This window comes from Lygodium microphyllum, chromosome 11 (genome assembly GCF_053477565.2).
Source record: "Lygodium microphyllum isolate KBCC chromosome 11, Lygodium_microphyllum_v1.1.10, whole genome shotgun sequence".
NCBI classification, from domain to species: Eukaryota; Viridiplantae; Streptophyta; class Polypodiopsida; order Schizaeales; family Lygodiaceae; genus Lygodium; species Lygodium microphyllum.
The window spans coordinates 8,891,553-8,918,595 of record NC_141145.1 but is presented as its reverse complement, the minus strand read 5'-3'; the positions used below and the strand labels follow the sequence as shown (position 1 = coordinate 8,918,595).

The 27,043-nt window shown below is 50.2% G+C and overlaps 2 protein-coding genes across 5 annotated transcripts in view; both read right to left on the bottom strand.

The window, feature by feature from the left end:
* Positions 1-27,043, bottom strand: part of LOC148028522 (DNA glycosylase/AP lyase ROS1-like) — a 303,662-nt gene that overhangs the window by 162,423 nt on the left and 114,196 nt on the right. The window lies entirely within an intron of this gene.
* LOC148028525 (uncharacterized) lies at positions 17,909-26,189 on the bottom strand (the record flags this gene model as incomplete). Its single annotated transcript, XM_087688735.1, has 3 exons — positions 17,909-17,967; positions 25,463-25,715; positions 26,019-26,189. Coding segments are annotated over 3 exons (483 nt in total), but the record flags the coding sequence as incomplete, so codon positions are not given.

Sequence of the window (27,043 nt, the reverse complement as noted above, 5' to 3'; positions counted from 1 at the left end):
GCAGGCTGGATGTCAGGACCAGGGGGCATCTCTTCGGTGCACCGAACCATATTCTCAGGTTCCTCGATATCAGAATCCGGACCAAGCGCTGCCACCGTTTGGTCTATAAAATTCAGATCCAGACCAGCCATATTGTATCACTGCATGTACCGAACAGAGGCCAAGTGAAGATCTCATGGGAGGCAGAGACGCGCAGGCCGCTCCCCCTCTGTCCCTCTCTCTTTCTCTCTCTCTCTGTGTACAGGCACAGATCAGCTCTTAGATCTGTGCGGGGTTTCAGTCACGTGCTGCCAGGTGATGGCTCTCTTACTCTGACTCGGCGCAACAAACTGCAAAGGGCAGATACCCACGGACAGCAGCAAGGCGCAGTGCTCTCAGCACTGTGCCGTCTCCTTCCAAGGCGCCTCACAGGCTCCTCTCTATGTTGTATGTGAAAGGCGCCTCACAAGCCCGCAGGTATACAGTGCGCCATGGACAGCATCAACTTTGACAAAAGGCGACTCTGGTCGAAACCCTAAAAACGCACGAAGACGCAAGCAGGAGCAGGCAGTCGTCAGGCGGTCGTCAGGCGGGTGGGTCTTCAGCCGCGCAGGCAGTCGTCAAGTGCACAGACAGGCGTCAGTCAGGCGGCAGTCAGGCGCCAGGCGCCAGGCGTCAGCAGGCGACATCAGGCGGCAGCCAGTCTCGTCAGGAGTCAGGCGTCAGGCGTCATGCGTCAGGCGTTAGGCAGTCGTCAGGCGGCAGGCATCTCTCTCTCTCTATCGCATGTCTCTCTTTCTCTCACTCTCTCTCTCTCTCTCTCTCTCTCTCTCTCTCTCTCTCTCTCTCTCTTTTCGTAAAAGGTAATTGTATTAATTACGAAAAAAATGTACAAGATTACATGATTACATGATTACAAGAGACACGAGGGCCCTAGGCCAACGTGTGGGAAATCCCCATACTAATGCACAAAAAAGGTTACACCAATCATGGCAACAACCTAGAGGCAATTGCCATATGCCAGGGAAGCAAATCCTCCCGAGGGAGCAAGTCGGAGTGCCGGATGAGATCTATCTGCCGAACCCTTTAAGCCTAGCAATATGTCTCGGTACATTAGAGGCCGAGTCAAAGAGAAAAGCATTGCGCATGGTTCAAATGTGCCAGCATCCCCAGTATCTGAAAAAGTGAAATAAGATCTTCATATGTAACTGTGGCGGTGTGGGGTACTTTGGGCGCACAAAAACACAATCGAAAGGAGTTAGTAAGGACCCCACCACTGCGCGCCAGATTTGCGACAAGAGTAGCCAAATATTCTTGGCGAGCGGGCAAGAAAGAAATTGATGTTGGGCTGATTCCGTAGTAGTGGTACAGAAGAAACAATTGCCATTCGAGATTCTACGCTTGAAAAGGGCCCAGGCAAGAGGAAGACCACCAATCATTACCTGCCAAAGAAAGACCTTGCATTTGAAAGGTGCCCTATTCAGCCAGCCCTCCATCACCGTTGCCTGCCACCATGACTGCGATTTCCGCAGTCCCCAAACAGTATTAGCTTTCACACCCAGCCATTGGTGATCTTGAATGAGAAGATGATACACCTGATTAGTAGAGGCCTTTTCCAGGCTCAACCGGCCTGCAAGGTCCCAGTCCTGCCAAGGACGATCCACAGCTAGGGCAAGAAAGGATTGCCTATCCTGAAGCTCCAACAAAAGATGTTCCCATAAACCACGGTATCCGCGCGGGATCCTGAAAAGTCTCCTAGCAGTCCGAAACGATGCGAGGACATTGCGAGTGGCAAGTGTAGCATCCGCAATCGAAGTCACACCTAAACGGGCCATGCGGTTAAATCTCGGTCTGCGCTAATGTTTGTCTTCCCATGAAAGTAATCTCAATACTGCCAACAATTCCAGCTGAAAGGAGTTAGTGTGCAAGCGGTCCCCCACTAGATGCCAACGGGCCTTTTGGAGCACCACTTTCCAAGTCTCTCTCTCTCTCTCTCTCTCTCTCTCTCTCTCTCTCTCTCTCTCTCTCTCTCTCTCTCTCTCTCTCTCTCTCTCTCTCTCTCTTTTCGTAAAAGGTAATTGTATTAATTACGAAAAAAATAGAAGATTACTTGATTACAAGATACATGATGACACTAAGCCATCATGTGAAGAGGTTCTCTCTCTCTTGCTCTCTCTCTTTTTTCTGATTACAAGAGACACGAGGGCCCTAGGCCAACGTGTGGGGAATCCCCGTGGTAATGCACTAAAAAGGTTACACCAAACATGGCAACGACGAAGAGGCAATTGCCATATGCCAAGGATGCAAATCCTCCCGAGGGAGCAAGTCGGAGTGTCGGATGAGATCTAGCTGCCAATGCAAGAGCCCTTTAAGCCTGGCAATATGTCGCGGTACATTGGAGGCCGAATCAAAGAGAAAAGCATTGCGCGTGGTCCAAATGGGCCAGCATCCCCAGTATCTGAAAAAGTGAAATAAGATCTTCATATGCAACTGTGGCGGTGTGGGATACTTCGGGCGCACAAAAACCCAGTCGAAAGGAAATAGTGAGGACACCACCACTGCGCGCCAAATGTGCGACAAGAGTGACCAGATATGCTTGGCGAGCGGGCAAGAAAGAAAACGATGTCGGGCCGATTCCGCCGATGTGGTACAGAAGAAACAATTGCCATTCGAGATGCGACGCTTGGCAAGGGCTGAGGCAAGAGGAAGACCACCAATCATCACCCGCCAAAGAAAGACCTTGCATTTGAAAGGTCTCTTATTCAGCCAGCCCTCCATCAGCGTTGTGTGCCACCATGACAGCGATTTCCACAGTCCCCAAACAGTATTAGCTTTCTCACCCAGCCATTGGTGATCTTGAATGAGAAGATGATACACCTGATTAGTAGAGGCCTTTTCCAGACTCAACCGGCCTGCAAGGTCCCAGTCCTGCCAAGGGCGATCCACAGCCAGGGCAGGAAAGGGTTGCCTACCCTGAAGCTCCGACGAAAGCTTTTCCCATAAATCACGGTATCTGCGCGGGATCTTGAAAAGTCGCCTAGCAGTCCGAAATGATACGAGGACATTGCGAGTGGCAAGGGTAGCATCCGCAACCAACGTCACACCTAAATGGGCCATGCGGTTAAATCTTGGTCTGAGCTGATCTCTATCTTTCCATGAAAGGAGTCTCGATATTGCCAACAATTCCAGCTGAAAGGAGTTAGTCTGCAAGCGGTCCCCTACTGGGTGCCAACGGGCCTTTTGGAGCACCACTTTCCAAGAGCCGACCAAGTGCAGTAACAAAGAGGAAGTGGGACTGGAAAAACGAGAGTCAGCATTAAGGACATGCCACCAGGAGGCCCGAAGCCGTGTGTTACCATGGCGGAGCCCGCTGTCCTCAAGAAAATAACGGGCTATGATGGTCCACGGGTGATGATCCACACACATGGCACGAAAAAGGGACCAACGGAGAGCTAGCATATGAGTTTCTGCATCCAAAATAGCTCCACCACCCATGCGCTTAGGGGTACATGTATGTGACCATGAAATCCACGAAATGCCTGCCTGCAGTGAATCCTTCTTCCATACCATGAAACGGATGGGATGAGTGAGAGCCTTCAAAGTAGTAGGCGTCCATGGCAACAATGGCAGGAAATACGTTAGCATTGGTAGCATGATTGTCTGAGCCACTTTGAGGCGGACATGGAACGGCCACGCTTGCGACTTCCAATACATAAACTTCGCCGCCAGTTTTTGTGAAATCCACTCCAGCAGGTCCTTTGACCGTACATCCACCCCCAATGGGTATCCAAGATGCCTGACAATGGAGCCACGGGAAACCACCTGGCCTTGCCAGCCTAATGACTATAAATCAGGCTCCGTGCAACTGAGAATGGCTGACTTAAAGGCATTGATGCGAAGTCCAGAGGCCTGACCAAAGAGAGTCCAAACATCTAATGCCTTTCGAATGTTGTCCCTGTCCGCCTGCAAAATCATAAAGGTGTCATCAGCCAAAGATTGGCTAACGAAGTGCTGGCCCAAAGGAAGAGACAACCCTGCCAGCTGAGCAGCAGCTGCCATGGAGGATAACATTGAAAGGACCGGGTGAGTCGCCAGGGCAAAGAAGAGAGGACACAAAGGACAACCCTGTCTGACCGAGCGTGCAAGGACAAATGGCTCTGTAACCCCACCATTGAGCATAACTCTGGAGGAAGCCGCAGCACTAATGGTGTAGATCAATCGGGACATCCGGGTACCAAAGCCCATAGTAGACATGAGATCTGCAATGAAAGACCAGTCCACATAATCAAACGCCTTTTCCAAGTCCAATTGAATCAATACCACTTCCTGAACGGAGTGCCACGCATAGTCAATAGCCATTTGCACATTTAAGATATTATGCAGAATGTTGCGGCCCTTAATGAAACCATATTGGAGAGGATGCACAATAGCTGGAAGGTGCTTGTGAAGCCGATTCGCCAGCACTTTGGAGTAGATTTTATACATGGAGCCCATCAAAGAGATTGGTCTCCAGTGTTGCAGCTTTGACGGCGAAGGGACCTTTGGAATCAGTTTGATAAGACCTTCTTTCCATGAGGAGGGCATGACCCCTGTTTCCCAAACCTGCTGAAACATGACCACCAAGGGCTTCACCAACTGCGTGGCCGAGTTCTAAAAGAATTCATTAGTGAGACCATCCCAGCCAGGACTTTTATCCTTAGGCAGGTGCAACAAAACATCCATAACCTCCTGGCATATCAAATGGAACCTGCTGGCGGACCAGATGATAGAAGACCGAGCGGGCATGCGTAACCTGGCTAGAAGGCGAGGAAGAAGAACCAAGAAGTTCCATAAAATAGTTTCTGCACATAGTGACAATGATCTGTGGATCAGTGACCATGCGACCTTCCGAATCCTGGAGTCTGGTCAAATTTTCGCGAGCCGGAGACGCATGCAAGGCGTGAAAGAACTTATGAGACTGGCAGGCACTATCTTGCAATGTGTCAATCAAGTTATGCAGCTTGGCCTGCTGATAAGATTTCAACTGAAACACTTGAATAAGATGGGCCAAACGCCTCTCCAGTGACAGCAGAAAATCATCATCTGGGGAATCCAGGAGCAAGGAACGGACCAAAGCCAGTAAGTCCTCTGCTGCATGTCGACGTCGGCGACAAAGCGAGGCATGATGGATCCCATACTGGCGAGCAACCCCCTGCACATTAGAGAGCAGCCGTGCAAATGAAGGCAAGCCCTCAGAGGCGAAGTCCAATAAGAACCTCTCAATCAATTGCTCCATATAGCCCTGAAAAATTGAATGCGTCAAATAAGAGGAGTTGAAACGTAAAGGGAGCCTATCTAGCAACTGCATAAAAGGTGCAATAGATTGTGCCCGCATCTCAAGCTGGAGGGGGAAATGGTCCGACAACGCATATTGCTGCAAGACCTTCATTTCCAGCATCTCGGAAAGAAAATCATCCCCCTGCATGATATACATTCTGTCCAGCCGCGACCAGCTAGTTGCATATTGTGCGGAACGAAAAGTAAACCCTGAAAAAGAAGGGTGAAGCCACGACCAAAGATCTTGCTTGAGTACGTGCAAAGCAAAGGAATTCCACACCCGGCTTTCCGGCGTATCCATTACCGAATGCCCTGAAGTGGACTGAGAAGAGTCAACACACATATTGAAATCTCCCATCAAAAACCCCCTTCGGCCGAGTGACATGGAGCCCTGCAAAGTGGACCAAAGATCCCGTCGGGATGCGGGATCATTCGGAGCATAGAGGCCCAACAACCATAAAATCTCTCCTTCAAATAAGACTTCGATTACCAGAAAGCGGCCCTGCACATCATTTTTAACAAGGACAGGCTGGTATTTCTCATGGACAATCATCAGCACGCCCGAATAGTGCGTAGCATGGGTCCCTGCATAAAACAGACGGAATCCGTGACAATCCACAACTTTTCCTGCTTCACCATGACTTTTGTGCTCAACTGCACACAATACATCCCACTGGTTCTCATGCAAGACGGTCCACATGGCATGTTGCTTATGGCGAGAGCAAATGCCTCGCACATTCCACGTGGCTATCTTCATGTATCTTCAAAGAAGGAAGTCAGGAACGAGGCACCTGTTGCCTCGATTTCACCTTTTCCGCGAGAGCATCCAGGACACCCTCATCCAGAAAATCAGCTAATACTGCAAACGAATTCTGGCGACCTGCTATAGAGGTAGAAGGGAAATCCACTGCCTTGGGAGAGGGGCGGGGATAACGCCGATCCCAGGGTGTAATAACATTACCTTTGGTATCAAACGCCAGCTGAGCAGGTGGGCCTTTGGGGCCGTCCGTATAGACTTTCCTTGGAGACTTATTACAGGGGGCAGACGGGGCCGTAAGACGCGCAGCCTGCTGTGAAGTGACCATTTCTTTCCTGCGCGTATACGTGCGCACGGAATCCTGGGAAGCAGTAGGCCCAGGATCTGCCAGGCCTGCATCCAACTTTTTACCTTTTTTGGGACGTGCCTCAATCCAGTCAATGCGACCGGAATCCACACTCAGGACCTGTTGTTTGCCTTTATCCATGACATGAGGAGACTGAAGGGCTGCCTGGGGCGGGGCATCAAGCACCATGTCATCCTTGGGCAGCACAACCTGCGCATCCTCCGAAGACGGTTGCCTTTCAAGGCATTCGGCCATGACATGTCCCAATTTACCACATGAAAAGCAATCCCACAACGTTGCCCCATTTCAAGCGAAAATGCAAAGGATGCATGCCTGAACAATTGAGGCGAAGCCACGCGGGCCTTTTCTTGGCCGTGTCCCATAACATGCATAAACGGTTTCGGTTCATCGCCCTGAGGCTTGGGGGGACCAGCATTGTTCCAACAACCGCCATCGCATCCTTCAACATGGGCCAATAGACCGCCAGACAATTTTCCACCTCCACCCACACCAGGCATTCTCGTTGAAGCAGACGCTGGAAGTCGGCCATGGGGCGCCATGGCACAACATGGACCAAGTGGCGATCAAAAAATAGTGGCAACTTGGACAGGAGCTCAGCTCGATGCGTTTCTGATTTCAACAGCACCTCATAAAAGCCGCGAGGTCCAAGGAAGATATCCTCAACACACTCCCCTTGCAATAAATGGTGCATCCACTGGCGAATATGCGAAAGCACTGGGATCTTGCCAGTGAAGAAAAGTATAACTGCACGGTCATAAAACACCGAGAAGGATCGCAAGACTGATTTGGGGTCCACCGTGGCTTCCAGCACATCATCCGTTCCCGCATCAGAAAAAGATTCATTATTATGCTGGACATAATCACCAAGCAGAGTATTGGCAAAGTCCAGCAAATGCTCCCAGTCAATTTCCTGCGAATCCACAGGATCAGAGGCCACTTGCGCATAGGAACGTTCCTGAGGACCCATTGTCTCATCAGAAGTATGCTTGGAGCGTTTGCCGGCAGGCGGAAATTCAGAACCCGAAGGCAGCTCCGTGCATGGCACCATATCCTCCGGCTCCTCTGCATCGGAATCAGGGCCAAGGGCTGCCACCGTCCGGTCGAGAAAATCCATATCCAGGCCAGCCATACTGCTGTCTTCGCGCTCGCGCCTCTCTCTCTCTCTCTCTCTCTCTCTCTCTCTCTCTCTCGCTCTCGGTGCAAGTCCCGCAGACCTGTCGGCCTCAGCCGTGGCCTATCCCGAGGGGGTGTAGATCACGCGTGGGTCAGGGCGCAACCCTAACGGAGCAGATTCAAGAGGGTGAAACGCAGGGCCAACGGGCAATGACAAAGGCCAGAACGCTGAGGAGGAAGGCTGGCAAGCGACGGCAGGGCTGAACCGTCAGCAATTGAAGCGCTGCGGAGCAGGGATCAGGCGACAGTCCGGAGGGCCTAGGTCCGATGACGACGGTACGCTCTGATACGCAGGGCAGACGCGCGTTGACCTGCAAAACTAGGGGACCACAGGGCGACAGCCACAGAGTCGCAACCAGGCGCCGGTGCAAAAGAGGACGGGCTCGAGCAGGTGAACCCTAGATCGACAGGGCGGCGAACACAGCCCGGCTCAATAGGCGATGGGCTGGCGTCATGACAGGAAGGCTTGGCAGTAGGGGCAAGAGGCGAAACGTCCAGGCGGTTTTCTCACGCAGGAAATGGGGCGCCAACGGTCTGCGGGTCACGTCCAACACGCAGTAGGGGGCAACGGGGTAGTGATGGGTAGGCAGAAGCGGGGCGTAGCAAGACGTGAGTAGAACAGGCCCAGCACGAAGCGACGGGACGATGTCAGGCAGGGCGCCGTGCAGGAAAACGCGTCCGCGCGTCAGAAGGCAGCAGACCTGTCATCTCCGCTCGATCTCTCTCTCGCCCACCATCGCGTTCTCTCTCTCTCTCTCTCTCTCTCTCTCTCTCTCTCTCTCTCTCTTTTTTTCGTAAAAGGTAATTGTATTAATTACGAAAAAAGTACAAGATTACTGGATTACAAGATACACGATGACACAAAGCCATCATGTGAAGAGGTTTTCTCTTTCTCTCTCTCTCTCTATTTTCTGATTACAAGATACACGAGGGCCGTGTGGGGAAGCCCCGTAGTAATGCACTGAAAAGGTTACACGAATCATGGCAACGAGACAGAGGCAATTGCCATATGCCACGGATGCAAATCCTCCCGAGGGAGCAATTCGGAGTGTCGGATGATATCTAGCTGCCAATGTAAGAGCCCTTTAAGCCTGGCAATATGTCGGGGTACATTCGAGGCCGAATCAAAGAGAAAAGCATTGCGCGTGGTCCAAATGTGCCAGCATCCCCAATATCTGAAAAAGTGAAATAAGAGCTTCTCATGCAACTGTGGCGGCGCGGGATACTTCGGGCGCACAAAAACCCAGTCGAAAGGAGATAGCGAGGACCCCACTACCGCGCGCCAAATGTGCGACAAGAGTGACCAAATATTCTTGGCGAGCGGGCAAGAGAGAAAACGATGTCGGGCCGTTTCCGCCGGTGTGGTACAGAAGAAACAATTGCCATTCGAAATGCGACGCTTGGCAAGGGCCGAGGCCAGAGGAAGACCACCAATCATCACCCGCCAAAGAAAAACGATGTCGGGCCGTTTCCGCCGGTGTGGTACAGAAGAAACAATTGCCATTCGAAATGCGACGCTTGGCAAGGGCCGAGGCCAGAGGAAGACCACCAATCATCACCCGCCAAAGAAAAACCTTGCATTTGAAAGGTGTCTTATTTAGCCAACCCTCCATCAGCGTTTCCTGCCACCATGACAGCGATTTCCGCAAGCCCCAAACAGTATTAGCTTTCTCTCCCAGCCATTGGTGATCTTGAACAAGAAGATGATACACCTGATTAGTAGAGGCCTTTTCCAGACTCAGGCGGCCTGCAAGGTCCCAGTCCTGCCAAGGGCGATCCACAGTCAAGGCAGGAAAGGGTTGCCGACTCTGAAGCTCCGACGAAAGCTGCTCCCATAAATCACGGTATCCACGCGGGATCTTGAAGAGACGCCGAGCAGTCCGAAACGATATGAGGACATTGCGAGTGACAAGTGTAGCATCCGCAACCGACGTCACGCCTAAACGGGCCATGCGATTGAATCTTGGTCTGAGATGATGTTTATCTTCCCATGAAAGGAGTCGGGACACTGCCAACAATTCCAGCTGAAAGGAGTTAGTCTGCAAGCGGTCCCCAACTGGGTGCCAACGGGCCTTTTGGAGCACCACTTGCCACGAGCCGACCAAGTGCAGTAACAAAGAGGAAGAGGGACTGGAAACACGAGAGTCAGCATTAAGGACATGCCACCAGGAGGCCCGAAGCCGTGTGTTGCCATGGCGAAGCCCGCTGTCCTCAAGAAAATAACGGGCTATGATGGTCCATGGGTGCTGATCCACACACATGGCACGAAAAAGGCACCACCGGAGAGCTGACATATGAGTGTGTGCATCCAAAATAGCTCCTCCACCCATACGCTTAGGGGTACATGCGTGTCACCATGAAATCCAGGAAATGCCGGCCTGCAGTGAATCCTTCTTCCACAGCATGAAACGGATGGGATGAGTGAGGGCCTTCAAAGTAGTAGGCGTCCATGGCAACAAAGGCAGGAAATACGTTAGCATTGGAAGCATGATTGTCTGGGCCACTTTGAGGCGGACATGGAATGGCCATGCTTGCGACTTCCAATACATAAACTTCGCCGCCAGTTTTTGTGAAATCCAGTCCAGCAGGTCTTTTGGCCGTACATCCACCCCCAATGGGTATCCAAGATGCCTGACAATGGAGCCACGGGAAACCACCTGGCCTTCCCAGCCTAAGGACTGTAAATCAGGCTCCGTACAACTGAGAATGGCTGACTTAAGGGCATTGATGCGAAGCCCAGAGGCCTGACCAAAGAGTGTCCAAACATCTAATGCCCTTCGAATGTTGTCCCTGTCTGCCTGCAAAATCATAAAGGTGTCATCAGCCAAGGATTGGCTGACGAAGTGCTGACCCAACGGAAGAGACAACCCGGTCAGCTGAGCAGAGGCTGCCATGGAGGATAACATTGAAAGGACCGGGTGAGTTGCTAGGGCAAAGAAGAGAGGGCTCAAAGGACAGCCCTGTCTGACCGAGCGTGCAAGGACAAAGGGCTCTGTAACTCCACCATTAAGCATAACTCTGGAGGAAGCCTCAGCACTAATGGTGTAGATTAATCGGGACATTCGGGTACCAAAGCCCATGGCTGACATGAGGTCTGCAATGAAAGACCAGTCCACATAATCAAACGCCTTTTCCAAGTCCAATTGGATCAATACCACTTCCTGACCGGAGTGGCGCGCATAGTCAATAGCCATTTGCACGTTTAGGATATTATGCAGAATGTTGCGGCCCTTAATGAAACCATATTGGAGAGGATGCACAATAGCTGGAAGGTGCTTGTGAAGCCGATTCGCCAGCACTTAGGAGTAGATTTTATACAGGGAGCCCATCAAAGAGATTGGTCTCCAATGCTGCAACTTTGACGGCGAAGGGACCTTTGGAAGTAGTTTGATAAGGCCTTCTTTCCATGAGGAGGGCATGACCCCCGTTTCCCACACCTGCTGAAACCTGGCCACCAATGGCTTCACCAACTGCGTGGCCGAGGTCTGAAAGAATTCATTAGTGAGACCATCCCAACCAGGGCTTTTATCATTCGGCAGATGCAACAAAACGTCCATAACCTCTTCCTCGCAAATATCCGTCTCCAAAGCGGCTTGCATATCAACTGGAACCTGCTGACGGACCAGATGATAGAAGACCGAGCGGGCATGCGTCACCTGGCTAGAAGGCGAGGAAGAGGAACCAAGAAGTTCCATAAAATAATTTCTGCACATAGTGACAATGGTCTGCGGATCCGTGACCATGCGACCTTCCGAATCCTGGAGTCTGGTCATATTTTCGCGAGCCGGAGACGCATGCAAGGCGCGAAAGAACTTATGAGACTGGCAGGCGCTATCTTGCAATGTGTCTGTCAAGTTGTGCAGCTTGGCCTGTTGATACGATTTCAACTGAAACACTTGAATAAGATGGGCCAATCGCCTCTCCAGAGACAGCAGAAAATCATCATGAGGGGAATCCAGGAGCAAGGAACGGACCAAAGCCAGTAGGTCTTCTGCTGCATGTCGACGACGGCGGCAAAGCGAGGCATGATGGATCCCATACTGGCGAGCAACCCGCTGCACATTAGAGAGCAGCCGTGCAAATGAAGGCAAGCCCTCAGAGGCGAAGTCCAATAAGAACCTCTCAATCAGCTGCTGCATATAACCCTGGAAAATTGAATGCTTCAAATAAGCGGAGTTGAAACGTAACGGAAGCCTATCCAGGAATTGCAGAAAAGGAGCAATAGAGTGTGCTCGCATCTCAAGCTGGAGGGGGAAATGGTCCGACAACGCATATTGCCGCAAGACCTTCATTTCCAGCATCTCGGGAAGAAAATCATCCCCCTGCATGATATACATTCTGTCCAGTCGGGACCAGGTACTTGCATATTGTGCGGAATGAAAAGTAAATCCTGAAGAAGAAGGGTGTAGCCACGACCAAAGATCTTGATGGAGTACGTGCAAAGCAAAGGAACTCCACACCCGGCTTTCCGGCGTATCCATTACCGAATGCCCTGAAGTGGACTGAGAAGAGTCAACACACATATTGAGATCTCCCATCAGAAACCCCCTTCGGCCGAGTGACATGGAGCCCTGTAAAGTGGACCAAAGATCCCGACGGGATGCGGGATCATTCGGAGCATAGAGGCCCAACAGCCATAAAATCTCTCCTTCAAATAAGACTTCGATCACCAGAAAGCGGCCCTGCACATCATTTTTAACAAGGACAGGCTGATATTTCTCATGGACAATCATCAGCACGCCCGAATAGTGCGTAGCATGGGTCCCTGCATAAAACAGACGGAATCCATGACAATCCATCACTTTCCCTGCTTCATCGTGACTTTTGTGCTCAACTGCACACAGAACATCCCACTGGTTCTCATGCAAGACGGTCCACATGGCGTGTTGCTTAAGGCGAGAGCAAATGCCTCGCACATTCCACGTGGCTATCTTCATGAATCCTCAAAGAAGGAAGTCAGGAGCGAGGCGCCTGCTGCCTCGATTTTACCTTTTCTCTCTCTCTCTCTCTCTCTCTCTCTCTCTCTCTCTCTCTCTCTCTCTCTCTCTCTCTCTCTCTCTCTCTCTCTCTCTCAGCCCCAATATCGAAGAAAATGACACATGAGTTTCATATGTGGCTGTGCAGGAGTGGGGTATTTGGGCTGCCCTAAAACCCAATCAAAGGGGCGCAGGGTGAATCCAACCGCTCCTTGCCAAATAGCCGACAAAAGTATCATCCGCCAAGGATTGGCTAATAAAGTGCTGTCCTGAAGGAAGCGACAGACCGGCCAACTGAGAAGAGGCTACCATATGGGATAACATGGAAAGAACTGGATGTGTCGCGAGGGCAAAGAATAGCAGGCTCAAAGGGCATCCTTGTCTGACAGAGCGGGCAAGTACAAATGGCTCAGTAACACCTCCGTTCAGCATGACTCGCGAAGACGCCGCAGCGCTAATGGTGTAGATTAGACGAGACATCCGGGGACCAAAGCCCATAGCCGACATAAGTTCAGCGACGAAAGACCAATCCAGATAGTCAAAAGCCTTTTCCAGGTCCAATTGAATCAGTACTACCTCCTGGTTAGAATGCCTTGCATAATCAATAGCTAGTTGAGCCTTCAATACATTGTGCAGAATATTTCGGCCCTTAATGAAACCATACTGTAGAGGATGCACAATGGCCGGGAGATGCTTATGAAGCCGATTCGCCATTATTTTGGAAAAGATTTTGTACATTGAACCCATCAAGGAAATGGGGCGCCACTGTGTCAACCTAGATGGCGAAGGAACTTTTGGAAGCAGTTTAATAAGGCCTTCTTTCGATGAGGAAGGCATGATCCCGGTTTGCCACACCTGCTGAAACAAGGCCTGCAATGGTTTCGCCAGTTGGGTAGCAAAAGCTTCAAAGAACTCATTGGTGAGACCATCCCAACCCGGGCTTTTATCCCTGGGAAAATGTAACAAGACGTCCATAACCTCTGCCTCACAAATATCGGACTCCATAATAGCTTGCATGTCCTGCGGTAGCTGATTGCGGACCAGGTCATAAAAATCCGAACGGGCCTGAGTAATTTGATCTGAAGGTGGAGAAGTGGTGCCGAGAAGGTCACGGAAATAATTCCTGCACATATGCACAATAGTCTGCGGATCCATGATAAGGTGACCTTCTGCATCCTCGAGTCTAGTCATATTCTCCCGAGCAGGAGAGGCGTGAAGAGCTCGAAAGAACTTATGGGTTTGACATGCATTATCTTGCAACGTCTCTGTCAGATGTTGCAGTTTGGCCTGCTGATACGATTTCAATTGGAATTCTTTAATAAGATCCGCCACTCGCATGGCCAGTGCGAGCAGAAATGCATCATCCGGAGTGTCCACCAGCAGAGAACGAACCAAAGCCAGCATGTCCTCGGCTGCCTTGCGACGCTGCCGATAAAGAGAGGCATGGTGGATCCCATACTGCCGAGCAACCCGCTGCACATTAGAGAGCAATCGTTCAAATGACGCAGTGCCTTGAGAAGAGAAGTCGAAGAGAAATCTGTCAATCAATTGCTGCATATAGCCCTGAAAGATGGCATGCTTCAGGTAAGACGAATTGAAACGCAAAGGGAGTCTCTCCAGAAATTGCTTGAACGGGGCAATGGGTTGTGCAAGCAGCTCAAGCTGCAGAGGGAAATGGTCCGACAGGGCATATTGCTGTAATACTTTTATTTCGAGCCGCTCAGGAAGAAAATCATCATTCTGCATGATATATATACGATCCAATCTCGACCATGTTGTTGCATACTGGGCAGAATGGAAAGTAAACCCTGTAGAGGACGGGTGTAGCCAGGACCAGAGATCTTGCTTAAGGACATCAAGAGTCAACGCCTGCCACATACGACTTTCCGGCGTATCCATCACCGAATGCTCCGATGTGGACTGAGAGGAATCCACACACATATTGAAATCCCCCATGAAGAAGCCCCGTCTGCCAAGTGACAAGGAGGTCTGCAAAGTTTGCCAAAGCGCCCGACGAGATAAGGAATCATTCGGAGCATAGAGGCCAAGTAGCCATAAGATTTCCCCTTCGAATATAATTTCAATCACCAAAAAACGGCCATGAACATCATTTTTAATCAGAACAGGCTGATATTTGTCATGGACAATCATGAGCACACCCGAAAAATGCATGGCCTGTGACCCAGCATAAAACAATCTAAAGCCATGGCAATCTACCACTTTTCCGGCTTCATCGTGACTCTTGTGCTCAACAGCGCACAGGACATCCCACTGATTTTCATGCAACACAGTCCACATAGCATGTTGCTTGTGCCGAGAACAAATTCCACGCACATTCCACGTGGCGATTTTCATGTATACTCAAAACAAAATTAGGTACGAGGCACTGCTTGCCTCGATTTGACTTTGTCAGCAAGAATGTCCAGGACTCCCTCGTCCAAGAAATCTGCCAACACTGCAAAAGAGTTCTGCGGACCAGATTTGGAAGTAGACGGCATATCTGCTGGCTTTGGGATGGAACGGGGATAACGACGGTCCCACGGGGTAATGACATTACCTCTGGTATCAAATGCCAACTTAGCAGAGGGACCCTTTGAACGATCCGAAGACATTTTCCTGGCGGGCTGATGAAGGGGGGCAGAGGAAACCATAGCAGGAGCCGAGCGCTCAGAAGACTGCATTTCCTTCCTTCGCATGTATGTACGCATGGAATCTTGTGATATAGTAGGCACATTGTTCTCCATGGCCGCAACAACCCTCTTGCCTTTTTTTTGCACGTACTTCCACCCAATTAGTGGCGCTAGAATCCTGACCCGCAACCTGTTGTTTACCTTTGGCCAAAGCTTAGGGCTGATGGGTAGCATCCAGCGATGAGGCATCACACACCATCTCCTCCATGGGCGGCACAGCATGGCCATCATGGGAAGTGTGTTGCTGTTCCGGGCACTCGGCCATAAAGTGCCCCAACTGTCCACAGGAGAAGCAATGCCCTGCAAAATTGCCCCATTTCAAACGAAAGTGTAATGGGTGCATGCCAGGGCAATTGAGGCGTAACCAGGCAAGCCTTTTTCTTGCAGTGTCTCATAGCATACACAAGCGGTTGCGATTCACAGCCCGGAGACTGGGAGGGACCAGAACAGTGCCCACAACGGCCATAGCATCCTTCAATAGTGGTCAATAAACAGCCGGACAGTTTTCCACCTCGACCCAGACCGGGCATTCACGTAGCAGCAGACGCTGAAAATCTGCCATTGGACGCCATGGAACCACATGAACCAACCGGCGTTCAAAAAACAAAGGCAGTTTAGACAGGAGAGCAGCACGGTGCGTCTCTGATTTCAACAGGACCTCAAAAAAACCCCGGGAGCCAACAAAAATCTCTTCAACACAGTCCCCTTGTAGCAGATGTTGCAACCACTGGCGAATACGGGAAAGCAACGGGATTCGACCAGTGAAGAAAAGTATCACAGCGCGATCATAAAATACCGAAAAGGAGCGTAGGACAGTTTTTGGGTCCACGATGGCGTCCAGCACATCTTCAGGTGCAGACTCAGAAAAGGCTTCCTGATTATGTTGAACATAATCGCCAAGCAAAGTGTTTGCAAATTCCAGCAAGTGTTCCCAGTCCACTTCCTGAGAGTCCACCGAATCCGAAGCAACCTGGGCATAGGACCGATCCTGAGAAACGCCTATCTCTTCCGAAGCATGCTTGGTACGTTTACCCGCAGGCTGGATGTCGGGACCAGGGGGCATCTCTTCGTTGCACGGAACCATATCCTCAGGTTCCTCCGCACCAGAATCCGGGCCCAGTGCTGCCACTGTTTGATCTATGAAGTCCAGATCCAAACCAGCCATCGTATATGATGATTTGATCTCGAAGGAGGACTGACCCTCTGTTTTGCCGGCTTTCTCGCTTTCCCTTTTTTTCTGTACAGAGGCGCTGTCCAGGGGTGTATTCAGCAAGGAGAGCTAATGAAAACTGAGGTTTACCTGTCTCCGTGCAAGGGTAGACAGGCGAAACACAGGCCGGGCGGTCTCCACAGCAGGACGGGACAGGCTGGGATGCCGGGCAGGGGTCCGTCAGCAGTTTTCGGGAACAGGGCGTCAGGAGGATGCTACCAAGAATAGGGCGTCAGTGACAGGGCATCTGGGCGTGGACAGGGCGGCCGGAACAGAAGACGCTGGCGGCTCCAGGAGCAGGGCGACTGCTCCCGACGGCTCCAGGAGCAGGACGTCCGGAAGACGACACCAGTGATGCCGCCGGCAGCGCAGGGCGCAGAGGCGACTGGCCGAAGTAGGCAGAGATGCAGCCCGCGATTGTGGTGACGACACGCGAACGCCTGACAAACAGGAACGACGACGAGCTTGATGCGAACGCGGGGTGCCGACAGGTTCCCCTCTCTCTCTCTCTCTCTCTCTCTCTCTCTCTCTCTCTCTCTCTCTCTCTCTCTCTCTCTCTCTCTCTCTCTCTCTCTCTCTCTCTCTCTCTCTCTCTCTCTCTCTCTCTCTCTCTCTCTCTCTCTCTCTCTCTCTCTCTCTCTCTCTCTCTCTCTCTCTCTCTCTCTCTCTCTCTCTCTCTCTCTCTCTCTGTGTGTGTTTACATTATGTTACATCAAACCATCAGGTCCTCAAAGAAAGTGACGAAAGACTATTAGGACTATGACACAAAGAGAAAATCACATTGGTGGTGTAGAGCGAACAATGGCCAGCTAGTGGGCAGCAATGTTAGGAAGAACCAAGTCAGCTGATATCATAGAAGAAATCTGCCATAGCACGAAACCTCGAATACGGGCCAGATGACCATGGATGCCCGAGACCGAATCAAAAAGAAAAGCATTCCAAGTACGCCAAATATGCCACAAGGCAGTCCATCTAAGGAACTGGAACAGGCAAGAATAATCAGAATGGAAAGAAGGCACGGAGGGTAGCTTTCCCATAATCCATGACTGGGCTATTATCCGGAGCTAAGTCGCCGAGAGCCAGACACGAGAAATAAAACACCAGATCTGTCGCGCTACTAGACAAGAGGCAAAAAGATGAAGCAATGTTTTATCACATGTAGTGCAAAATACACAACGACCAGCAGAGATCTTTCAGGCACGTAGCACCTCTCCAATTGGAAGACCACCAATCAGCAATCTCCACAAGAAGACTTTTCCCTGATATGGAACCTTAGACTTCCAAAGCTTAAGGAATCTTTCCTGCCACTTCTTTTTGCCGTCCCTAATATGCCATAATTTATTCACCTTTGTAGTGACTCATCTCTTGGCCTCCACCATCTAATGGTATATCTAGTTAGCAGATCTCTTCTCAAAATCATCTGGAATCACAAACTTTCAGTCACGCCATGGATACAATGGCTGTAGCATTGGTAAAGGAGAGAACCTCTGAAGTGTGACCTGTATGGATGACCAGATATCACAATATCCACGAGGTACCCGAAAGTGTTGATGAATACGCCGAAAAGAGTAAAGACGGGACTGCCCACGAATAACACTGTCAAAACTATCTACAACCCCAAACAAACCATCCGATTAAACTTGAGTCTATGCATATCTTTGTCCAGCCAATCCAACAACCTGGAGGAGGCTAAGACCTCTCCTTGCAGTGAATTAGCCTCCTTGCAAATCTCAGGAGGGCGCCAAACTGAAAAACGTAAGATCTCCTAGGCCTTTCACCTGAAGAAAATGAATTATTATACGAGAATGTTTGCAAAAGCTAAGCTCGTCGCAGGAGATTCGATCGATCGCGCACTCGCCGGGATTTGACTATCGATCAGTGCCAGGATGCAATCAAATGAGAAAGGAGAAAAGACTGGGTGATCTTAATTGGTCTCGAGGAGTTAAGTACATGTCACCAAGAGGCACAAATAACCGTATTACCATGAGAGATACCAATCTTTTCAATGAAAAATTTTGCAATGTCTGACCAAGGATGACTCTGTACACATAATGCCTGCAAAAGGGCCAACCTCAAGGCTTTCATATGCATATTAACATCTAACAAGGCTGCTCTCCCCATTTGTTTAGGCGTAGTCACATGCTGCCACAAAATCCAAACCTGACCTAACCGATTCCCCTTCTTTTTCCACAACATAAACCTGATAGACTAAACAAGTTCCAAAAGGGACTTCTTAGTCTAGGAAAGGAGTGGCAAAAAGAACGATATCATACTAATCATAATACTTTTTTCCAATGACTTGTCTTGCCATTGATGTGGCAAGTAGACTCCTTATCTTTATCATGTTAGAACTTCTCATCCTTCTACTTCTTCTTCTCCTTCTTCTTCTTCTTCTTCTTCTTCTTCTTCTTCTTTCCACTTTGTTGGGAAGATTGATTAGTCAAAGCCTTCGACTTGAAAATAATCTAACCTTTGATTTGTTACTCTTGGTCCAAGACCATAGGAACCAACTCCTCCCACTTAGGGGTCTCTGTCTGCCCTAAAGCATTCAAGGTGGAATAGAATGCACTCAATCGGGGAGGTAACTAATAGAGAAGAGTTATTGCCATGTCCTCCAAGGTAATCACCTTCCCTACATTTTGGACATGCATCTACAATTGGCAAAGCTTATTGACACCCTTACGCATAGAAGAAGTCTTAGTAGGACTCGAAGTCCTCATCCGAACCTCCAACGACAACCGCTTCATCATGGTCATCTGATTATATATTTGATCTAACTCCAACCATATCTCTCGAGCCATAGTCAAGTGCTCGATGTGACCAATGACAACTGGAGTGTAAGAGAGAAGAGGAGAGAAACAAATACAAGTATTCAATTTTTCCCAATGTGCCTGTACCTTCATCAACCCGGCTTTCTCATTTGCGAAAACATGGAGGCATCACGAGTTGTAGGACAGTCTATAGCCTTAGTCAAGAGCTCTGCCAAATAATAAGATTCTAGTATGGCAGGCATCATTACACACCTAATGCAGTAATTCTCCCCATCCAGCTTCTAACCCGAAGAAAGAACCAACAACACAAGGACCTTAGGGTCCATAATGGCCTGAAACTCCATGTGAACTTCTGTGGACCTTGTAAATGGAATGACCTGCACAAAAACAAGGGCAGTTCCCATCCGACTCCACACACAGGGCTGGTGCATGCTAGGACTTCCTTTGCTCATCCTCAAAGAGTTTCGCCCATTGGAGGTTATGAAAACTCAAAATCTGCTTCAAAAGGCTGAAAACGAAGCCTTTTCTCCTTCACCAACGGCTAGAAACTGCAAACAACGGTAACTTCACTCCTTCATGATATAGCTGTTCATCTTAGCCTCCAAAGACTGAAAACACAAACTCTTGTTGCGAAGAATCCTCCCGACCAGGTCTGCCCACAATCAATCAGCCCTTCTAGAGTGCTCTGATACTATGTCTGAGTGCAGTAAATGCGGAAGCATATGGAGAAGATTGAAAGACAATGAACACGAGGGGGGAGAGAGGGAGAGAAACAGAGAGAAGAGATAGAAGAACGTAGAAATCTGCAGTCAATGAATGTTGAAATGAAGGAGGAAGATATACAAGGGGCTGTCTCCTTGAGCCAGTCTCTCTCTCCAACACCTGAAGAGACAAGTGATGAAGACAAGCTGCCATTGGAGCCTAAATAGGAAGAAAAGAAGCAGTAAAATAATGTAGGCGGCCATCAAACTGGCCAACCTGATCAAAAAACTGCTGACTGCTGCAATAACTGATAAAATAATCACTGATAATCATCTTGGCTGCCACATGGCATAATCACATGCCTTGACTAATGTCCCACCTGCCCAGAAAATGTTGACTCCATCTGGTAACTTCTGAAAGTGCCCAAAACTGACAAGAAAAATGCAAATATCTACACAAGATAACTGACTGCACCAACTGTAGCCTAACAATGCTAGTCCAGGGGATGACTAATCTCTAACAACATTCACACTGCTGCAAGAGAAGTGATTGTGAGCTACAAAAAGAAAAACCCATTCACTAAAGTGACTTTAAAACTGCCACAGCACTCATAGGCACCAAACATTAGGATGGTTGAATTCAAATGCCCAAAAAGCAGCTATCTTCTAGAATCTTGCCAAATATCAAACCTTTCTAGGCAAGCAAATGGACATATAAATATGCCATTACCAATACACTTTTTGTGAGCACACTTATCCAAGAGCCTGCAGACGAATCTCCTTTTTTGTGCTTTATTTTTCTAGAAGACCTCCGCTAATTGAGAGATATGTTGCATTAAAATGTGTGGAACAGCACACCTTCTTCTCTCTCCCTCCTCACATTTTTCCTCTCTTTCTCTTTCTTTGTTGCCTCTCTCTTTATTACCCTTTTCCCCTTTCTTTCTCCCTCTTTGTCTCTTCCTCTCCCTTGCTTCATATCTCGTTTCTCTCTTCCTCTCTTTCTTTGTTACCCTTCCTCCCTTTCTCTCTCGTGTTCTCTCTTCCTCTTCCTTCCTTTTCTCTCTCTCTCTCTCTCTCTCTTTTTTTTCGTAAAAGGTAATTGTATTAATTACGAAAAAAATACAAGATTACTGGATTACAAGATACATGATGACACAAAGCCATCATGTGAAGAGGTTTTCTCTTTCTTTCTCTCTCTCTTTTTTCTGATTACAAGAGACACGAGGGCCCTAGGCCAACGTGTGGGGAAGCCCCGTAGTAATGCACTGAAAAGGTTACACCAATCATGGCAACGACCCAGAGACAATTGCCATATGCCACGGATGCAAATCCTCCCGAGGGAGCAAGTCGGAGTGTCGGATGATATCTAGCTGCCAATGCAAGAGCCCTTTAAGCCTGGCAATATGTCGCGGTACATTAGAGGCCGAATCAAAGAGAAAAGCATTGCGCGTGGTCCAAATGTGCCAGCATCCCCAATATCTGAAAAAGTGAAATAAGATCTTCTCATGCAACTGTGGCGGTGCGGGATACTTCGGGCGCACAAAAACCTACTCGAAAGGAGTTAGCAAGGACCCCACCACCGCGCGCCAAATGTGCGACAAGAGTGACCAGATATTCTTGGCGAGCGGGCAAGAGAGAAAACGATGTCGGGCCAATTCCGCCGGTGTGGTACAGAAGAAACAATTGCCATTCGAGATGCGACGCTTGGCAAGGGCCGAGGCCAGAGGAAGACCACCAATCATCACCCGCCAAAGAAAAACCTTGCATTTGAAAGGGGTCTTATTTAGCCAGCCCTCCATCAGCGTTTTCTGCCACCATGACAGCGATTTCCGCAGTCCCCAAACAGTATTAGCTTTCTCTCCCAGCCATTGGTGATCTTGAACAAGAAGATGATACACCTGATTAGTAGAGGCCTTTTCCATACTCAGGCGGCCTGCAAGGTCCCAGTCCTGCCAAGGGCGATCCACAGCCAAGGCAAGAAAGGGTTGCCTACTCTGAAGCTCCGACGAAAGCTGCTCCCATAAATCACGGTATCCACGCGGGATCTTGAAGAGTCGCCGAGCAGTCCGAAACGATACGAGGACATTGCGAGTGGCAAGGGTAGCATCCGCAACCGACGTCACACCTAAACGGGCCATGCGATTAAATCTTAGTCTGAGCTGATGTTTATCTTCCCATGAAAGGAGTCTCGATACTGCCAACAATTCCAGCTGAAAGGAGTTAGTCTGCAAGCGGTCCCCTACTGGGTGCCAACGGGCCTTTTGGAGCACCACTTTCCAAGAGCCGACCAAGTGCAGTAACAAAGAGGAAGAGGGACTGGAAACACGAGACTCAGCATTAAGGACATGCCACCAGGAGGCCCGAAGCCGTGTGTTGCCATGGCGGAGCCCGCTGTCCTCAAGAAAATAACGGGCTATGATGGTCCATGGGTGATGATCCACACACATGGCACGAAAAAGGGACCAACGGAGAGCTAACATATGAGTGTGTGCATCCAAAATAGCTCCACCACCCATGCGCTTAGGGATACATGCATGTGACCATGAAATCCACGAAATGCCGGCCTGCAGTGAATCCTTCTTCCACAGCATGAAACGGATGGGATGAGTGAGGGCCTTCAAAGTAGTAGGCGTCCATGGCAACAAAGGCAGGAAATACGTTAGCATTGGTAGCATGATTGTCTGGGCCACTTTGAGGCGGACATGGAATGGCCACGCTTGCGACTTCCAATACATAAACTTTGCCGCCAGTTTTTGTCAAATCCACTCCAGCAGGTCTTTTGGCCGTACATCCACTCCCAATGGGTATCCAAGATGCCTGACAATGGAGCCACGGCAAACCACCTGACCTTGCCAGCCTAAGGACTGTAAATCAGGCTCCGTACAACTGAGAATGGCTGACTTAAGGGCATTGATGCGAAGCCCAGAGGCCTGACCAAAGAGTGTCCAAACATCTAATGCCCTTCGAATGTTGTCCCTATCCGCCTGCAAAATCATAAAGGTGTCATCAGCCAAAGATTGGCTAACGAAGTGCTGACCCAACGGAAGAGACAGCCCGGCCAGCTGAGCAGAGGCTGCCATGGAGGATAACATTGAAAGGACCGGGTAAGTCGCCAGGGCAAAGAAGAGAGGGCTCAAAGGACAACCCTGTCTGACTGAGCGTGCAAGGACAAATGGCTCTGTAACCCCACCATTAAGCATAACTCTGGAGGAAGCCTCAGCACTAATGGTGTAGATCAATCGGGACATTCGGCTACCAAAGCCCATAGCCGACATGAGGTCTGCAATGAAAGACCAGTCCACATAATCAAACGCCTTTTCCAAGTCCAATTGAATCAATACCACTTCCTGACCGGAGTGCCGCGCATAGTCAATAGCCATTTGCACATTTAAGATATTATGCAGAATGTTGCGGCCCTTAATGAAACCATACTGGAGAGGATGCACAATAGCTGGAAGGTGCTTGTGAAGCCGATTCGCCAGCACTTTGGAGTAGATTTTATACATGGAGCCCATCAAAGAGATTGGTCTCCAGTGTTGCAACTTTGACGGCGAAGGGACCTTTGGAATCAGTTTGATAAGGCCTTCTTTCCATGAGGAGGGCATGACCCCCGTTTCCCACACCTGCTGAAACATGGCCACCAATGGCTTCACCAACTGCGTGGCCGAGGTCTGAAAGAATTCATTAGTGAGACCATCCCAGCCAGGACTTTTATCCTTCGGCAGGTGCAACAAAACGTCCATAACCTCTTCCTCGCAAATATCCGTCTCCAAAGTGGCTTGCATATCAACTGGAACCTGCTGGCGGACCAGATGATAGAAGACCGAGCGGGCATGCGTAACCTGGCTAGAAGGCAAGGAAGAAAAACCAAGAAGTTCCATAAAATAGTTTCTGCACATAGTGACAATGGTCTGCGGATCCGTGACCATGCGACCTTCCGAATCCTGGATTCTGGTCATATTTTCGCGAGCCGGAGACGCATGCAAGGCGCGAAAGAACTTATGAGACTGGCAGGCGCTATCTTGCAATGTGTCCGTCAAGTTGTGCAGCTTGGCCTGTTGATAAGATTTCAACTGAAACACTTGAATAAGATGGGCCAACCGCCTCTCCAGAGACAGCAGAAAATCATCATCAGGGGAATCCAGAAGCAAGGAACAGACCAAAGCCAGTAAGTCTTCTGCTGCATGTCGACGTCGGCGGCAAAGCGAGGCATGATGGATCCCATACTGGCGAGCAACCCGCTGCACATTAGAGAGCAGCCGTGCAAATGAAGGCAAGCCGTCAGAGGCGAAGTCCAATAAGAACCTCTCAATCAGCTGCTGCATATAGCCCTGGAAAATTAAATGCTTCAAATAAGAGGAGTTGAAACGTAAAGGGAGCCTATCCAGCAATTGCACAAAAGGTGCAATAGAGTGTGCCCGCATCTCAAGCTGGAGGGGGAAATGGTCCGACAACGCATATTGCCGCAAGACCTTCATTTCCAGCATCTCGGGAAGAAAATCATCCCCCTGCATGATATACATTCTGTCCAGTCGCGACCAGGTAGTTGCATATTGTGCGGAATGAAAAGTAAACCCTGAAAAAGAAGGGTGAAGCCACGACCAAAGATCTTGCTTGAGTACGTGCAAAGCAAAGGAACTCCACACCCGGCTTTCCGGCGTATCCATTACCGAATGCCCTGAAGTGGACTGAGAAGAGTCAACACACATATTGAAATCTCCCATCAAAAACCCCCTTCGGCTGAGTGACATGGAGCCTTGCAAAGTGGACCAAAGATCCCGTCGGGATGCGGGATCATTCGGAGCATAGAGGCCCAACAGCCATAAAATCTCTCCTTCAAATAAGACTTCGATCACCAGAAAGCGGCCCTGCACATCATTTTTAACAAGGACAGGTTGATATTTCTCATGGACAATCATCAACACGCCCGAATAGTGCGTAGCAAGGGGCCCTGCATAAAACAGACGGAATCCATGACAATCCATCACTTTTCCTGCTTCACCGTGACTTTTGTGCTCAACTGCACACAATACATCCCATTGGTTCTCATGCAAGACGGTCCACATGGCATGTTGCTTATGGCGAGAGCAAATGCCTCGCACATTCCACGTGGCTATCTTCATGAATCCTCAAAGAAGGAAGTCAGGAACGAGGCGCCTGCTGCCTCGATTTCACTTTTCCGCGAGAGCATCCAGGACACCCTCATCCAGAAAATCAGCCAATACTGCAAAAGAATTCTGGTGACCTGCTTTGGAGGTAGAAGGGAAATCCACTGCCTTGGGAGAGGGGCCGGGATAACGCCGATCCCAGGGTATAATAACATTTCCTTTGGCATCGAACGCCAGCTTGGCAGGTGGGCCTTTGGGGCCGTCGGTATAGGCTCTCCTTGGAGACTGATTACGGGGGGCAGACGGGGCCGTAGGACGCGCAGCTTGCTGTGAAGTGGCCATTTCTTTCCGGCGCGTATACGTGCGCACGGAATCCTGGGGAGCGGTAGGCCCGGCCTGCATCCAACTTTTTACCTTTTTTGGGACGTGCCTCAATCCAGTCAGTGCGACGGGAATCCACACTCAGGACCTGTTGTTTGCCTTTATCCATGACATGAGGAGACTGAAGGGCTTCCTGGGGCGTGGCATCAAGCACCATGTCGTCCTTGGGCAGCACAACCTGCGCATCCTCCGAAGACGATTGCTTTTCAGGGCATTCGGCCATGAAATGCCCCAATTTACCACATGAAAAGCAGTGGCCCGCAAAGTTGCCCCATTTTAAGCGAAAATACAAAGGATGCATGCTCGAACAATTGAGGCGAAGCGACGCGGGCCTTTTCCTGGCCGTGTCCCATAGCATGCATAAACAGTTGCAGTTCATCGCCCTGAGGCTTGGGGGAACCAGCACTGTTCCCACAACTGCCATCGCATCCTTCAACATGGGCCAATAGACCGCCGGACAATTTTCCACCTCCACCCACACCGGGCATTCGCGTTGAAGCAGACGCTGGAAGTCGGCCATGGGGCGCCATGGCGCAACATGGACCAAGCGGCGATCAAAGAATAGCGGCAACTTGGACAGGAGCTCAGCGCGATGCGTTTCCGATTTCAGCAGGACCTCATAAAAGCCGCGAGGTCCAAGGAAGATCTCCTCAACAGACTCCCCTTGCAATAGATGGTGCAACCACTGGCGAATATGCGAAAGCACTGGGATCCTGCCAGTGAAGAAAAGTATAACTGCACGGTCATAAAACACCGAGAAGGATCACAAGACTGATTTGGGGTCCACCGTGGCTTCCAGCACATCATCCGTTCCCGCAACACAAAAAGATTCGGTATTATGCTGGACATAATCACCGAGTAGAGTATTGGCAAAGTCCAACAAATGCTCCCAGTCAATTTCCTGCGAATCCACAGGATCAGAGGCCACTTGCGCATAGGAGCGTTCCGGAGGACTCATTGGCTCATCAGGCGTATGCTTGGAGCGTTTGCCGGCAGGCGGCAGTTCAGAACTCGGCGGCAACTCCTCCGTGCATGGCACCATATCTTCCGGCTCCTCTGCATCGGAATCAGGGCCAAGGGCTGCCACCGTCCGGTCAAGAAAATCCATATCCAGGCCAGCCATACTGTTGTCTTCACACTCGTCCTGGCAGAGGGCGAACTAGGTTAGGTGAGGTCGATCCTGCGCAGGGACGGATTGCTGGTCCCCAGCTTCACGTAGGATCCAGTCAAGCCTGCGCTGCCCTGGGGGAAGGGGCCAGGCGGCGCGCAAGGCAGGACGGCGAAGAAATCACTGGGCAGGGCGGCACAGCACGCAGGCGGGTCAAAGACGAAAGGCGCGCAGCGAGGCGACGAAGGGGGCGCAGGGGGTAGCGACAGGCGAGAGGTCAGGGCGGCCCAAGCCCGCAGGTCAGAGGGGCACGCGAGGGCAGGGCACGCAGGGCCAGACAGGCGCAGGAGGGCCAGACGGACGCAGGGGCAGACGGGCACACAAGGCCCGACGGGCGCAGGGCCAGACGGACTCGCAGGGCCAGACGGGCGCAGGAGGACGCGGAGGGCGGAACGGGACAGGATCTCTCTCTCTCTCTCTCTCTCTCTCTCTCTCTCTCTCTCTCT